Raw genomic sequence first — 14,601 nt, forward strand, 5'->3', positions numbered from 1 at the left:
TGCACAGCACGACGTGAAAGTCTCGATGCTGGATTTAATGGATTTGGATCTGTCGATCTATGACGACGTGCGTTTCGTAATTGTTGTACTTGGTTTTTTTGTGAGCGTTCCTCTACACTTTGCGCTCTCCTTTGATTAAATCTATAGGTAGAATTACGCGTACGGCGACCTATAGTTGATCGTCTTGCTGGTGGCATTTTGATGCATATGATGAAATTATGGAAAAAAACTATGTTTCCTTGCACTGAACACACTTAAAATCACTTTTTAAATTAATAATAGTTGGAGAAATGTAGAGCGTTTTCTACATGTATGTATATGCCAAATCAATAGGCAAACGAAATTTGGTTTTTATATGGCATTATTTTGTCGTATCTCTGACGATTACAAATTCAATGATCTTACATGCTAAGAAAACATTCAATTTAGGCAGCAGAATTTATGTTTAGGAATTTTCTATCGAAAAGTCCTGCTATTTAATGTTGACAAAGCGATGAGTGCGAAGAGTATATAGGCAAAGTAATATTAGTGCAGGTGAGTGTGCATTATGTTGCTGCAGTGGGAGTGGGAGTGCAGTGGGAGTGAGTGGGAGTGCAGTGCATTGAGGAATATGCGATAATAGCAAAATGATAAAAAAAAAGCGAAAAACAAAAGCGAAGACGGTGACGTTACGTTGTACAACAAAAGCATGAATGAGTGTGTGTTTGTATGTATGCAAATTATTAACTTAACGAAGATATGTTGGAAAGGCAGGGCGTGAACAATAGTTACCATCAGAAGAAAGTGATTGATAAACATTTGCATTTAGACAGGTTCATCTGTATAACATTTGTATGCTGTCAATGAAATTAACTTGTAATAGGTTGGATCGATTTTTTTCGTTAGGTCGGACCGAAATGTAAACTTTTTTTTTCAATATATATGTGGATAAAATCCATTTTTCACAATTTTTGGCAAAAATGGGGAAACAATTTTCGGTAGATGTTATCTTTTTGTAACATAGAAGCAACAGTGGTTCATCAATGAAATTTTGGTGTGTCCCACTTGCTGTGTAAAAAAGGTCAAATATAAAATTTCAGCCAGGGGGAGACGTTTACATAGCCTATATGGGGAGGAACACTGTATGGGAGTATGAGCAAAGAGAATAAATATAATAAGAACCGTCACTCGTTATTTTTTAGGCATTTACTCGATGTAAACTGTGAGGTAGTCGCTACTTTTTTTTGGGCGAGATGTTTATAAATGTCTTCTATACATTTTCATTGGGTATTTGTGTTTATTTTTCCGACTGTATTTAATTAATGTTTTAATTGTCTTTCCAAAAATCACGTTTGCATAAAGTGACAACACCGCATGGATAAATGGGAGGCAATTCAAAAATTTCTCTCATAAAAAAAAGTAGCGACTACCTCACAGTTTAAATCGAGTAAATGCCAAAAAAATAACGAGTGACGGCTCTTATTATATTTATCCTCTTTGGTATGAGTAATTAAAGCACAGAGCTTTACGTTTTTCGATGTCAATAAGTCAGTTTCAGAGATATAAAATAATATTTGGTGTGTTGGTGCTTTCATGAATAAAAAAGGTGCCACCGGCCTGCAAGTATTGTGATGAGCTTTCAAGAGAGAGTTTTTATGAGTTTTAGAATTCATACAACGAACTACGATGTTCAGCTAATCTTAATACGATTTATATAAACTAAAAACTATTTTCCGTCACCCCTTAGTGCTAGTTTTCGTTTTCACGAACGAATAGATAATGAATAATTATTTCATTTCATTTTCTTACCTTGTGCACAAATTTGTTCCAGTTAATTAGCGAATTTTCTCACCTAAGTGGTCAGCATTCTAGTCATGTCCTGCTGCTTTCAATGGTGGTTCACTCGCGATTCGATGCATTTTCATGCAATTGCATAACTTTCTTACTTAATTTGCAATTGATCGTGAATCATCTTAATACCTAATTCAAAGCTGCAATGTTCAGGGGGCGGAAGAGATATTAAATTAAGTGAAAACGTCTAGTCCAAACAACTATACAAAACTTTAATAGGTCATGCCGCCAGTATCAGCTGCAGCCTGCATCCCTTTTTCCTTTTTATTAAAAACGGGGTTAGGAGTCTTAGAGCTTATACTTTGTTTTTATATTATTTTTTGTTTGTAAAATTATTAACCATATGGCATACCAAACGAGCTTATCTACTTATTATTCACATGCATATACATTAGACTGCGTCGATTTATTAACCGATATCGCGCCATCGATTTTTCGATAGGATTTGGGCTCAGGAAAAAAGTTCCATTACGCATACCCAAAAAATAATTTTCGAGCGTGCGAAAAAAATGGCGAAAGGGTAAATTTTTCGACCAAAACACTCCCCAAAACCCAGAAAATATTTTTTGAAAAATTGATTGCGCGATATCGGCTAACTTTCGTCCATACAAATCGACCAAGGTTAATATACATATTTATGTTATATATGTACGTATAATAATTTTAATATTAATTTTAGCTTATTATCTAAATGAACTTATAAATCGATTGGTGCGAAAAATCAACTGGACTTTGCTTTATGCCTAAGTTAATTCATCTTTCGAAGTTTCAAGTGCAACTGTCGTCGATTCGATGGGATCAGTGTCTATGTTTTTTTGTTTGGGAGTCTGCTTGATATTGCCATGTCCAAAAATTGCCTTTTCTATACCCAAAATTGGTGCCTCGAAAGCTAATGTTGCAAAAATTGAAAGTGTTAGGCTAATACCGAAATCATGCCACCAGCGAAGTATCTGCGCCAAAAATAATGTTTTTATTTATATAATCATTAAAGACACTAATAAAATTCTTACCATATCGTAGTCACCAAAGTGAGTGTCAGTCTGTATGCGACCACCATTTACCAGTTGAACAATCCTATGGATTACATACATACAGTATGTGAGCCGACTGAAGCCTACGAAGAAACTCCAGGAAAGGAAATCATTGATAATACCACCGTGACCATTATAACAGGCCCACACAATCCAACCAATAGACATAGCCCATGAAGCCCGACTCAAGGGTTCATAAAGTGCACCCTCATAAATAGGAGCACTAGGATTTTGCGGAAGGATACGCCAATAAGGACCAAACAAATCTGTCAGCATAGTACCAAAAGCCAATATCCAACCCGTTATTACCCATTTACTTGCCAAAGGAATTTGTCTACCACGATTTTTAGTAAATAAGAAGTAACCAAAGATAACCCCAATCAACCAAGTGGGCACACGTGTATGCGTTGGATAGTAAGTTAAACGTTGGCGATCATCAACATGGTCATCATCGACACGGAATAATGTAAATTTCCATTCCATAAAAGTGGCAAATGTGCAACCCATGCAAAGTAATGCCAATATAATAATTGGAGGCAACGCCTTTTTGCCCCATTTCCATAGGGGAATTAGAATAAGCGGAGAGAGCACGTATAGTTGTGTATCGACAGCCAAGTACCATGATTGTGTTACGCACTGTAAAATATTAAGAACATTTTAATAACATTCCTTTGTGTTATAAGTACGTACATATATATATGATATCAGGAGTGTTGAGAATATCACGATTTTTTTTTTTTTTTTTGAGAGTGTTCGATAGAAAATATCTTTGAAAGATTTACCGACCTCTACGCGTTGGCTAAGGGGAGTACCGAAGTACTCCCAATTGGCGAAACAGGGAGAGCTGATATGACTTGTTACGATGCGGGATGCGGTCAAAATAGACTAGGCAGTTAAGCGCTAATTAACGATGATGATGATGATGATGTGTAGGTTTACTTGAACACAAGCCTTTATATAATTTTTGAGAAGTTTCAGCGTTAGCGGTATGCGATTGTCTCGCGAATGAAATGCATACTAAAACCGTCATTACAATGAGAAACGACCAATTACAGCTATAGTTAGCCTGACTTAGGATAGCTAAAGATTTCACCAACCCAAATACGAATACACTCAAAGTTACAGGTATACTTACAATCTTTTTGGGGAAGACGTAGTTCTGTACATATAAAAGAGTTGCCCACCAAGTGTCCGAACAACGTTCATCCTGTGTACCAATTTTCATCCACATAGGCCCATGTCCAGAATATTTATACAGTGACATAATATAAAGTATAACAACAGCTAGTACAGGAGTCAAACGTATGTAACGATGGAAATACATCAAACCTAAATTTAATTTTCCTTTACTGGTTTCAAAGAAAGTAAAATAAATTCAGTTAGAACCACTTGCGATAAATATATTATAGGGTTCCCTTACGTGCGCTCCATTTCGCGAAAAGCACCCCACAACATCAACAGGCCGGACATGAAAAAGAAGGTATCCACACAAAGTGTTGCGTTCTGAACTAACATGGAATAGGGTGTCTCGAGCCACTAAAACGAGAGAATAAATGTAATTTTAAGCGACTTTTGATTCAGTTATTCCGTTTTTAAGCACGCATGATGATAACTTACGTTATATATTTTATACCTGTTGATATGGGGTAACTCGTAGTAAGTCATGTAACCGTGCCCAAAAACTACCCACATCATTGAGAAACAACGTAAGCCATTAAGACATGATATAACATTGGGATTATTTGTCTTTTTAACGGTAAAAATCTTTGGCGCATTTGTAAGTACAGAAAACGCAACGAAAAGTGTTTTCTTTGGTTCTGGAATCAAAGTTTAAAAGCTTATCATTTATTCTCAATTACAACCTAAAACCGTATTCAAACTTACTATTAGTTTTTGTTTTAATATAATCATAAACACTACTCGCTAACATAAAAAATATAATCAAACTGAAGAAAACACTAGGAAAAAAAAAATAAATAAACATTTATTAGTTATTGTTTTAAATTAAAAAAAAATTTAAACAATACTCTTAAGGAGAAATATATATATTTCACTCACATAGCAAATATATCGATAGCACGCAATTTTACCGGCTGTTCATATTTGCAATATTTTTCCGCTAACATTGGTGATGTGATATTTTCATTGTAATATTTATTCATTATGCCAGTTAATATTTTATTACCCAAATCAGGCGAACATGAATTTGGCATACAGATGCCTAATTCGAATTTTTCCGGCGTTGTATATTTATAGCTGATTCTTGATTCTTGAATAGCGCTTTGTTTGCGTGGCTTAATTTGTTCCATGAATCTTTTAATTGGCACATTTGCTAAGCAATATTGGCCACGGATTACGTCATGTGTACTAAATTTCCAACTAGCAGCTAAACATTCCTCATAAGCGCCAAAACTCAAGGAATGACCCCACATCAGGCCGAAGGGCAGACGTCCCCATGAGTCGGGAACTAAAAATGAAGAAATTAATTAAATTTGTTAATGGTTGGGATTAGTATAGTAAAAACAAAGACAAATAAGAGCTGAAATTTGCAAAATAGAAATCAAATAAAAAACGGTTAGGAAAGGCAACATTCTGGTAAAACTCAGCTGTAGATTTTCACTAATTTGTTATATATATGTATGCTACCTTGTACACTTTATTCTGTCAGAATCAGGGCTGAAAACCGCCTCGAAAATCGAAGCGGTTCGGTTCAGTGGTTCAAACCACTGAGGCAAAACTTTAACCGGTTCGTGAACCGGTTCGCGGCTACCTCTGAACCGCCGAACCGGTTCGGTTCAAGTGGTTTAAACGTTTAATACTAAGTTTTGATAGTATAAAAGATTTGAAATTCGTCACTTGGTATCTGCGTGCAACCAACCATCGATATGTAACTACTAAGCATACAAATAAAATACAGTTCTTGATATCAAATCCATGTATGCTTTTATTTATAAAACTTATCAAAACGGTTTGTTGGTTATTACAAAACGTAAGGAACGAAAATGGTAGAATGCGTGACTATACCTATAGGGAGTATTTACATATATTCTGCACATAAGAAAATAGTCGCATTTTAAGAGAAGAAAAACTATTCAATTAGCTGCTGTCAATATACATACATATAAAACATACCTACTAAATTTTGGATGCGATATTACTACACAAACTAAAAGATATTCATGAAAATGTAAATGCCTTCTTTGCTTTTCTTAGGCATTAAGCTTATAAATGTTGATATACGGTTATGTGAAAAATAATATGGCCTCCCTTTAAAACGGTACTGTTCCCAAATTATATTTATTTATTAGTTTTTAATAATTCCAATTTAAAATATATTATGGTAATCTACGATTAAAATGACTCGTATACTGTGCCAGTCATTAATCCTGGTTATTTTAATCGTAGATTATCATAATATATAAAGAAAAGAATACTTAAAAATCATTTTCTTACATTTTTTTGTTATATACATAAAATTGATAAAAAAAATTTTATTTTTGAAAATTTTTTTTTCAATTAAATAAAAAAATATAAAAAAAATCGGCCCACTCCGGGTTTAGTGGGGTGATTGCAGAATTGATTGAAGTTTTTTATGAGAAAAAAAAAAAATGGCGAAATTCGAAAAATCTCGAAAAACTGAAAAATTAAAAAAAAAAACTTTAAAAATTTTTTTGTATTTTTTCCGAAAAGTACATTTAAAAACAAATTTAAAAAAAAAAGGTCCCAAACGGTCAATTTTTGAAAAAGTTATAGCATTTTGAAAACAAAAACGGTGTTTCTTAAAAATTCATAACTTTTTTTGAGTTGGATGAAAAATCTTAAAAAAATTCTGAAAAACGTCTTTCGTAAGCTAGAAAAAGAAGGAAAACTTTCAGCCAATTCTAAAGGGGTCGGGTTAAAAATTGGTCGAAATGGGATGGAATACCCCATATATACATTTCAAAGCTTGCAAAAAGCTCCCAATAGTTAATCAAATTTTCATCAGTTTTCCAGACTTATTAAAAACTTTAAAAAAATGTATGCAGTTTTGTAGCTCATCTAACTGTAATGTAATAATGTACAAGTTTCAAGAGGGTGTTCCCATTTTTTTCCATACACTGCACGAACAAAATTTGTTTTAATATGGAAGATATGGGCAACACCCTCGTGGAAGAAAATGGTAAAAAATTGCACATTATTACACTAAAATTGCTTGAGCTTCAAGACTGCACAATTCAGAAATTTTCTAAAAACTGTTAATAAGAAGTTTCGAAAATTGATAAAAATTTCATTAATTTAACTTTAAAAATTTTATAATTATACATGCATATTGTAACGAATTTTAGTGGTATTCATCTTATTTCAAATCTTCTGCTAACGTTCAAATCACTAAACTGTTGAATAAATAACTCCAATATTGAATAATGCAAAAAATGGTCTTTATTAGACTACTTGAAAATAACACTTACATATACTTCGCAACTGATAGCTTGCTTAAATCAAACTGACTTGTCGTACCTCAACTGTTGCTGCTTTTATACTGCCTGGTTTCGTTGGCATATTTCTAGGCGGTTCTATTTCTAGAATTTACTAGTTAGTTACCTGCTATAAAATTACCAATTATAACTACGTTTATAGCTTATCATATGCGCGTGTATATGTGAGTGATACTTGCACAAATGATTGCCTACTTTTGAGCGCATCTCAGATAAGATCCATGCATGTGTTTGTGTGTTTTCTCTCCGCTGCTTGTATAGAAATAGGTATAGACATAATGATTGATTTATTGATGTGCATACAAGTCACTGCTTAGTGTTGGCTTAGAGATGTTGGTATCCCTTAGTGTTGCTAATATTCGTTGCACTGCCCACCACCTAAGTCTGATCGTCCCGATCAGACAAATCTTTCGATCTAAACGCTGCCAGCCTTTCCAAATGAACCACTTTCATTTTGGTTCGTGGTTTGCTAATGGTTTGTATGCGGTACACTACATCTTTGATCCGTTTTACAACTTTGTATGGGCCATCCCAATTACACTGCAATTTCGGGGACAAACCTTTTTTTCGTTGTGGGTTGTATAACAGATCTAAATCTCCTTCCTGAAAACCTTCCAAATTAATTGCTTTATCGTATCTGGCTTTCATCTTGTCACTCATAATCTTTGCTCGTTGCCTTACCAGATCGTGTATCTCTCACAGCTCTTCTCCCAAGACACCAGTGGATTTCTTGACATTTCTCTCCGCATCTATCCCAAACTTCAAATCAGCTGGCAGTTGAAGGTCATTGCCAAAAATTACCTTTGCGGGAGTTTGGCCCGTTGTGTAGAATAATGATATGTATGTATCCCACTCCTTATGGTACTTGTCTACTACTTTCCTTAAATGCTCATCAAAGGTTCTATTGAAACGTTCTACCATAGCATCGGACTGAGGATGCAATGCAGTTGTCCGTGTTTTCGAATGCCCAATGATTTACACATTGCCTGGAACACAGCTGATTCGAAATTCTCGCCTTGGTCAGAATGTAACTCCATTGGTATACCATAACTTGCAACCCAATTGTTTATAAACACTTCTGCTACTGTTTCCGCTTCTTGATTTAGGATTGGGTATACCTCTGGCCATTTGATGAAATAATGCATAACCACCAGTACATATTTGTTTCCGCAGTTGCTAGGAGGAAATGATCCTGCGACATCCATAGCGATCCTTTTAAATGGCGCACCTGAGTTATATTGCTTCATCTGGCCATGACTTCGGGTTTTGGGCCCTTTCACTCTGCTGCAAACCTCGCAGTTCGCAATCCACTCAGTGATCGACTGACGGCAACCAACCCAATAGAATCTCTGTTTAATCTTTTCGAGCGTCTTCGTGATTCCAAGATGACCTCCGCTTGGACCATTATGCAGCTCGCTGAGCGCGTCAGGAATCCTCTTTCTGGGAACAACTATCAGTTTCTTCTTGCATTGACCATCCTCACTCTCCCATATACGATGCAAGCAACTGGATATCAATTCTAAACTGTTCCACTGTGCCCAATATGATTTCGCAATGGGACTCTCTGCTGACATCTCCTCTCTATTTGGTTTTTCGTTTCGTTACCTGGAGTAAGGTTGCGTACGATCACTGGCGAGTATAGCCAAGTCCGGGAGAAGTGATCTGTGAAGTATTAATTGGGAAGGTCATGGTTCTACACAAATTCGTTGAGGCGGAGATTGTTGATGAAGTCATATTGGAAGTGGACTTCTTAATTGACCATGACATCAGGATCGATATGAGGAGAAGGATTATACGCTATAAGAACCAGGATATACCACTTAACTTCAGTTTTGAGAAAGGGTTGAGCAGTAAGCGAGTGCTGGTGGAGGCGATTGGACAAAGGCCACCAAAGTCAAAGGCAGTAGATCGGGCAAAGGTTAATGGATCGAACGGGTCAAATAAAGCGAAATCAAAAGTACCTGCGAGAGAAACACTGGCATTGACAAAACCAAATGGACGCACAAACCCGAAAGAAGAAATTTTCCAGAAAGAATGCGAGGGTAGTTTCAAGCAAGGGCGCACTACTGTTGTGAAACGTGGGAACGATACTGATTATGCGAAGCCAATCCGTCAAGCGCAAGCTCTACGAAGTAGTTCATTGGCCAAACAACAGAGTGAGAGGGAACGAATCAGGTGCAAGAACAATAATTCGGAAGGTTTCCGGGAGGGGATTTGGTACTGCTATACAACCCTCACCGGCGGAAAGGTGTTCCATCCGAATTTTGGTGCAGTTGGGAAGGCCCGTGCAGAGTTGTGAAGAGGATCAGTGATGTCATCTACCGCATACAAACAATTGGCAAACCACGAAATAGAAGGGTGGTTCATTTGGAGAGGCTAGCAGCGGTTAGATCGAGAGATATGTCTGATCAGGACGATCAGACTTAGGTGGAGGGCAGTGTGACAAATATTAGTGACACTAAGTGATACTCATAATACTAATCTATCTAAGTAAATAAAGCCACAACAACAATAAAGCATATTTATATATTTATTTATATATTTATATATTAACAATAAAGCAAGCAGTCACTTGTATCTACATAAACGAATCAATCATTATGTCTACACATATGTACGTACACGCAGCTGAGAGAAACGCACAAACACATGCATATATCTTATCTGAGATGCTCACAAAAGTAGGCAATAATTTGTGCAAGTATCGCTCACATATCCACGCGCATATACGAAGCTATAACGTGCATCTGTAGTTATGGCTGGTAATTTTATAGCTGGTAACTAAGTTAAATTCTAGAAACGCCTAGAAGTATGCGAACGAGGAAATCACAGAGCATAAAAGGAGGTAAAGCTGAGAATCAGGAATCAGTTTGATTTAACCACGCTATCTGTTGAGAAGTAGAAGTGTTATTGTGAAAGTAGTCTAATAAAGGCCATTTTCCATTATTGAATAGTGGAGTTATTTATTCAACAGTTTAGTGATTCGAACGTTAGCAGAAGGTTACAAATAAGCGGAATTGCATTAAATTCTTTACAGTATTATAACGAATTTACTTGCAAATTCTCTTATTTGCCCTTCTGCTACGACCTGGTGCACCTGCGAAAACTTGGCGCAGAACTGTGGATAAAGAACTCGAAGACGCCCCAAATGTCGACCTTTTTGAACATCCACGTCGATGGCACTACGCTACCGACTGTCCTATACCCCAAAATCTTGGGTGTGACGTTTGATCAGGATCTACATTTTGGTGAGCACGCAGCCGCAATTGTTCCGAGAATTCAGAGCCGTAACAAAATCCTCAAATCCCTCGCTGGCAGTACTTGGGGAAAAGATAAAGAAACGCTCATGACTACATACAAAGCAATTAGCCAGCCGATTACGTGCTACGCGTCACCCATATGGTCGCCAAGCCTAAAAATCACCCACTGGAAGAAACTACAGGCCTGCCAAAATACTGCTCTCAGAATCGCCACGGGCTGTCTTCTTATGTCCCCAGAACACCATCTGCATAATGAGGCGAGAATACTCCCCATCAGGGAGAGAAATGAGATGCTGACCAAACAGTTCCTGTTGAATACCCAGAAACCTGGGCATCCCAACAGACATATGATTGATGAACCAGCACCGCCTAGGGGCTTAAGGAGACATCTCCGTAAGCATTTTGGGGAAACACGGCACCTGAGAACCCAGCCGTATGAAGTGAAAAAACACAAGCAGGTCCTTGGTGAACTCCATAAACAGGCGTCGGACCTTTATGCCGGGAATTGCCCGGTGAATCCAGTACTTAACGAAAATTATCCAAAACTTGCGGAAGAGGAACGCATACTCCCCAGGGAAACGCGTGTCGCTCTTGCTCAACTTCGGTCTGGATACTGTAACAGGTTAAACTCTTACCTATCCAGAATCAACCTCGACATACAAAATGTATGCCCCGCTTGCAATGTGTCCCCACATGACACCAACCATCTCTTCAATTGTAATGTGGAACCAATGCCTCTAACACCCCTTTCCTTATGGTCCACCCCTGTTGAAACGGCAAGTTTCCTTGGACTCCCGTTAGAGGATATTGATGACAATTTGTGATCGGTCGCGGCTATTAGGTGGGGCGAGCATTGCTACAACAACAACAACAACAACTCGAAGGCGCAGGATATACGTGGAATGACATTACAAGAACTGCACCTAACAGAATAAGATTTAAGTCGGTGGTCGAGGCCCTATGCTCCAATAGGAGTTGAGGAGGATGATGATGATGATGATGAATAATGGAAAATGGCCTTTATTAAAATACTTCACAATAACCCTTATACTTTGCACCTAGCTTGCTTAAAAAAACTGATTGATAGCTCAAATGAAACTCTACTATTGCCCGACAGATTGCGTGCTTAATCAATAACTTCTTGATAGCTCAAATCAAACTGAATTCCAGCGCCTCTACATTTGCTGCATTTTATACTCTCTGATTTCAACGTTCGCATCTTCTAGGCACTTCCATTTCCAGAATCTACTAGTTGCCATCAGCTCTCAAATTTCTCAGCTGTAACTACAATTACACGGTTTTATAGCTTCTCTCATTGCATACTTTCAGGAGTATCTCATATATATACATGTGTTTGTGCATTGATTCTCCGCTGCTCATATACGTACATGGTACATATGTGTAGACGCAATTATTGTTTCGTTTATGTAGATACATAATGATTGATCTATGGATGTGCATGATATCACTGTTTAGCATCGGCTTAGAGATAGCAGTACCCCTTAGTTTTGCTAATATTCGTGACAGTATATATAATCGAATGAATTCCAAAAATTAAAAAAAAAGCCACACGCGAAAATTTGGAATAAAAAAACGCGAGATATTGAGATATTTTTCGAAGAAATTCCAAAAATTTAAGAAAAAAAATGTCACAGGCAAAAATTAGTAATAAAAAATCGCGCGATTTTTGAAATTTGTTCCAAAAATATCTTAATATTCGTATTGTAATATGAATAGAATAGAGAAGCTCGGCCTAAAATCCCTTCGGAGGTTATCGCGCCTTTATTTTTTTTTATTTTAAATATGAATACCTAGAAAATTTGGAATTAAAAAGCGCTTTTTTAATTTTTGGAATTCATTCCAAAAATATATTAATATCGTATCGTAATATGAAATGAAAATTTGGAATTAAAAATCGTGCGATTTTTTTTTATTTTAATTATTAATGTTAAAAAATATTTTAAATCTTATTGCAATAGACAATAAATATTTAGGATTAAAACGTGTGCGCCTTTTATTCTAAAAATCGGTGGTGGCGTTAAAGTTTTGACATTAATTCGATTTTGCAAGGAGAACTTCTGTCAATGACGTTGATTCCAATGTCAATTGACGCTAGTTCCATTGATACTATTGCACGTCACCAGCGGAGGTGTTTTATATGTGAAACTTGAGTACAAAAAGAGTAATATAAATCAGAAAAAAATGCCTGTTTCATTTTCAACTAAATTGGATTTTATTTGTGTAAGTCGGTGCGTGATAACAGAAATTGAATTTTGTGCATATTTTTAAAACGTGTTTCAGGAAAAGTTGGAGAAAAAAAAATATGTATTAAAAAAAAAAAAAAATTAACAGGATTAGCCTGGTTTCATCGGGCCACTTGAGGGCAGTGCGCTGCCACAACGTCCGAGAAAAAAAAAAGTTGGGGTCGGACAGCATTCCTGTGTAAAAAATTTAACATTTTACTTCATCCTGTAAACTGTTTTATCATAGTTTCTCAGAATAATTGTGAAAGTATTTGCATAATTTACTTTAAAAGAATATACCTGAAATATGAAAAATAAGTTTTTTCGTATTTTATTTGCAAGCGTAAAGGCCGCGGCATAATGAAATTTTTTATATAGATGCGTTTAACACAAGCTTATGCATTCCCATAACATCGCCACTATCAATCAAGATGTTGCGTTTATAAGGAACATCAGACTTGGCAATTGAAGTTTATTTCGCCTTGCCCATTCACATACAATATTTCGCGAAGCAAAATTACTAATTTACAAATTCTTCCTATACAACAAAAATACTTGCTAACATATTTTATGTCGTATTCATTTGTTATATTCCAGTTTTTAATGTCGAAAAATGTTAGAAAAGTTACCAACGAGTGGGAAAAATAACTTCACTTGCAAAGTGTGTCAGCACCCTTAGCCAAAGCAAATGTCAAATTATTCTTCTTATGCTTTGCTTGCAACAATAGTTTGCAAGTTGGCTAGTTTTTTATTTTAGATGGCGCCAGTGTCGCTCAATCTAACGTTCCCCATAAAAATACGTGCAATCCACTCATAATGCATAACATTGAGTCAAACGCATCTATATGAAAAACGTATGTGACGGAGCTTTAAGCGTGCACGAGCCCCTAAAGTTGCCACCCAAAAACACCCTCTGGACAACTTTTTTCTTCTAGAATAAAGTTTGTTTCTACACTGCTTTGCTAAATTCCTAAGAAAAAGTTCTGGGCATTAAGGAAATACATAAGTATAAGTTAATGAGAGTAGTTAATGATCATTGTTGGCTTCTTGGCTATATTAAAGAAATAGGCACCTACTGTAACTGTTCTTACTCATTAAATTGTAGATCAGTATGCAATGAATTTTTATATTGTATGTTTTGAAAGACTTGAATTGAATTGGAAGTTGAAAATTTAAGCTCGATCGTGCAAGATCGTTTAATAAAAAATAAGTTTTTATTTTAAAAAATATTTTTTTTTTATTTGGCGGCCAACGTGGGGCTGCCATAAATTTAAGCCAATATAAAAGGATCATAGATCCTTGGCGAACTTCCCGTAAGGAAGAGGAATTTTAAAATTACCAACTAAAGATTAATTCTTCAATTCTTCCTATAAGGAAAAAGAATTTTTAACTCATCAACTAAAGCTAATCAGCTCAACAAAGGATTCTCATAAGGAGGAGGAATTTTTTTAACATACATACCAACAATTTTCAACTTTGATAATTACATTGAAAATATAAAATTTTTCAACAATCAAAAAAAAAAAAAAACATCAATCTAAACGTTATTTGTCTTCATCTTTCGAAAATTAAAATTTATTAACAAAAAGAAACTTCACATTAATTTACATTATCTGGTTTAAACAATTTTATTTATTCAGAAAAAATTTTCTACAACAATCAGCATTAACATTAATAAAGGAGACAACAATTTTCAATATTCAAAGTTTCCATTGATCAACATTTGACGAATCATATCTTCAGCAATTAAATGACTAACAAA

The 14,601-nt window shown here is 35.8% G+C and overlaps 1 protein-coding gene across 7 annotated transcripts in view; it reads right to left on the bottom strand.

Moving 5' to 3' along the window:
- Positions 1-2,118: 2,118 nt before the first annotated feature.
- Positions 2,119-14,601, bottom strand: part of LOC137251387 (nose resistant to fluoxetine protein 6) — a 44,230-nt gene continuing 31,747 nt past the window's right edge. For all 7 annotated transcript variants that reach the window (XM_067785865.1, XM_067785863.1, XM_067785862.1 and 4 more), the window contains 7 exons: positions 4,920-5,328; positions 4,746-4,819; positions 4,479-4,678; positions 4,282-4,397; positions 3,997-4,210; positions 2,841-3,497; positions 2,119-2,780 (listed from right to left, as the gene is read on the bottom strand). In XM_067785865.1, the coding sequence (XP_067641966.1) occupies positions 2,574-2,780; positions 2,841-3,497; positions 3,997-4,210; positions 4,282-4,397; positions 4,479-4,678; positions 4,746-4,819; positions 4,920-5,293 (1,842 nt within the window). In that variant the 5' untranslated portion in view covers positions 5,294-5,328 and the 3' untranslated portion in view covers positions 2,119-2,573. The remainder of the gene's footprint in view (positions 2,781-2,840; positions 3,498-3,996; positions 4,211-4,281; positions 4,398-4,478; positions 4,679-4,745; positions 4,820-4,919; positions 5,329-14,601) is intronic.

The sequence above is a fragment of the Eurosta solidaginis genome, chromosome 4 (genome assembly GCF_040869045.1).
Source record: "Eurosta solidaginis isolate ZX-2024a chromosome 4, ASM4086904v1, whole genome shotgun sequence".
In the NCBI taxonomy this organism is placed as follows: Eukaryota; Metazoa; Arthropoda; class Insecta; order Diptera; family Tephritidae; genus Eurosta; species Eurosta solidaginis.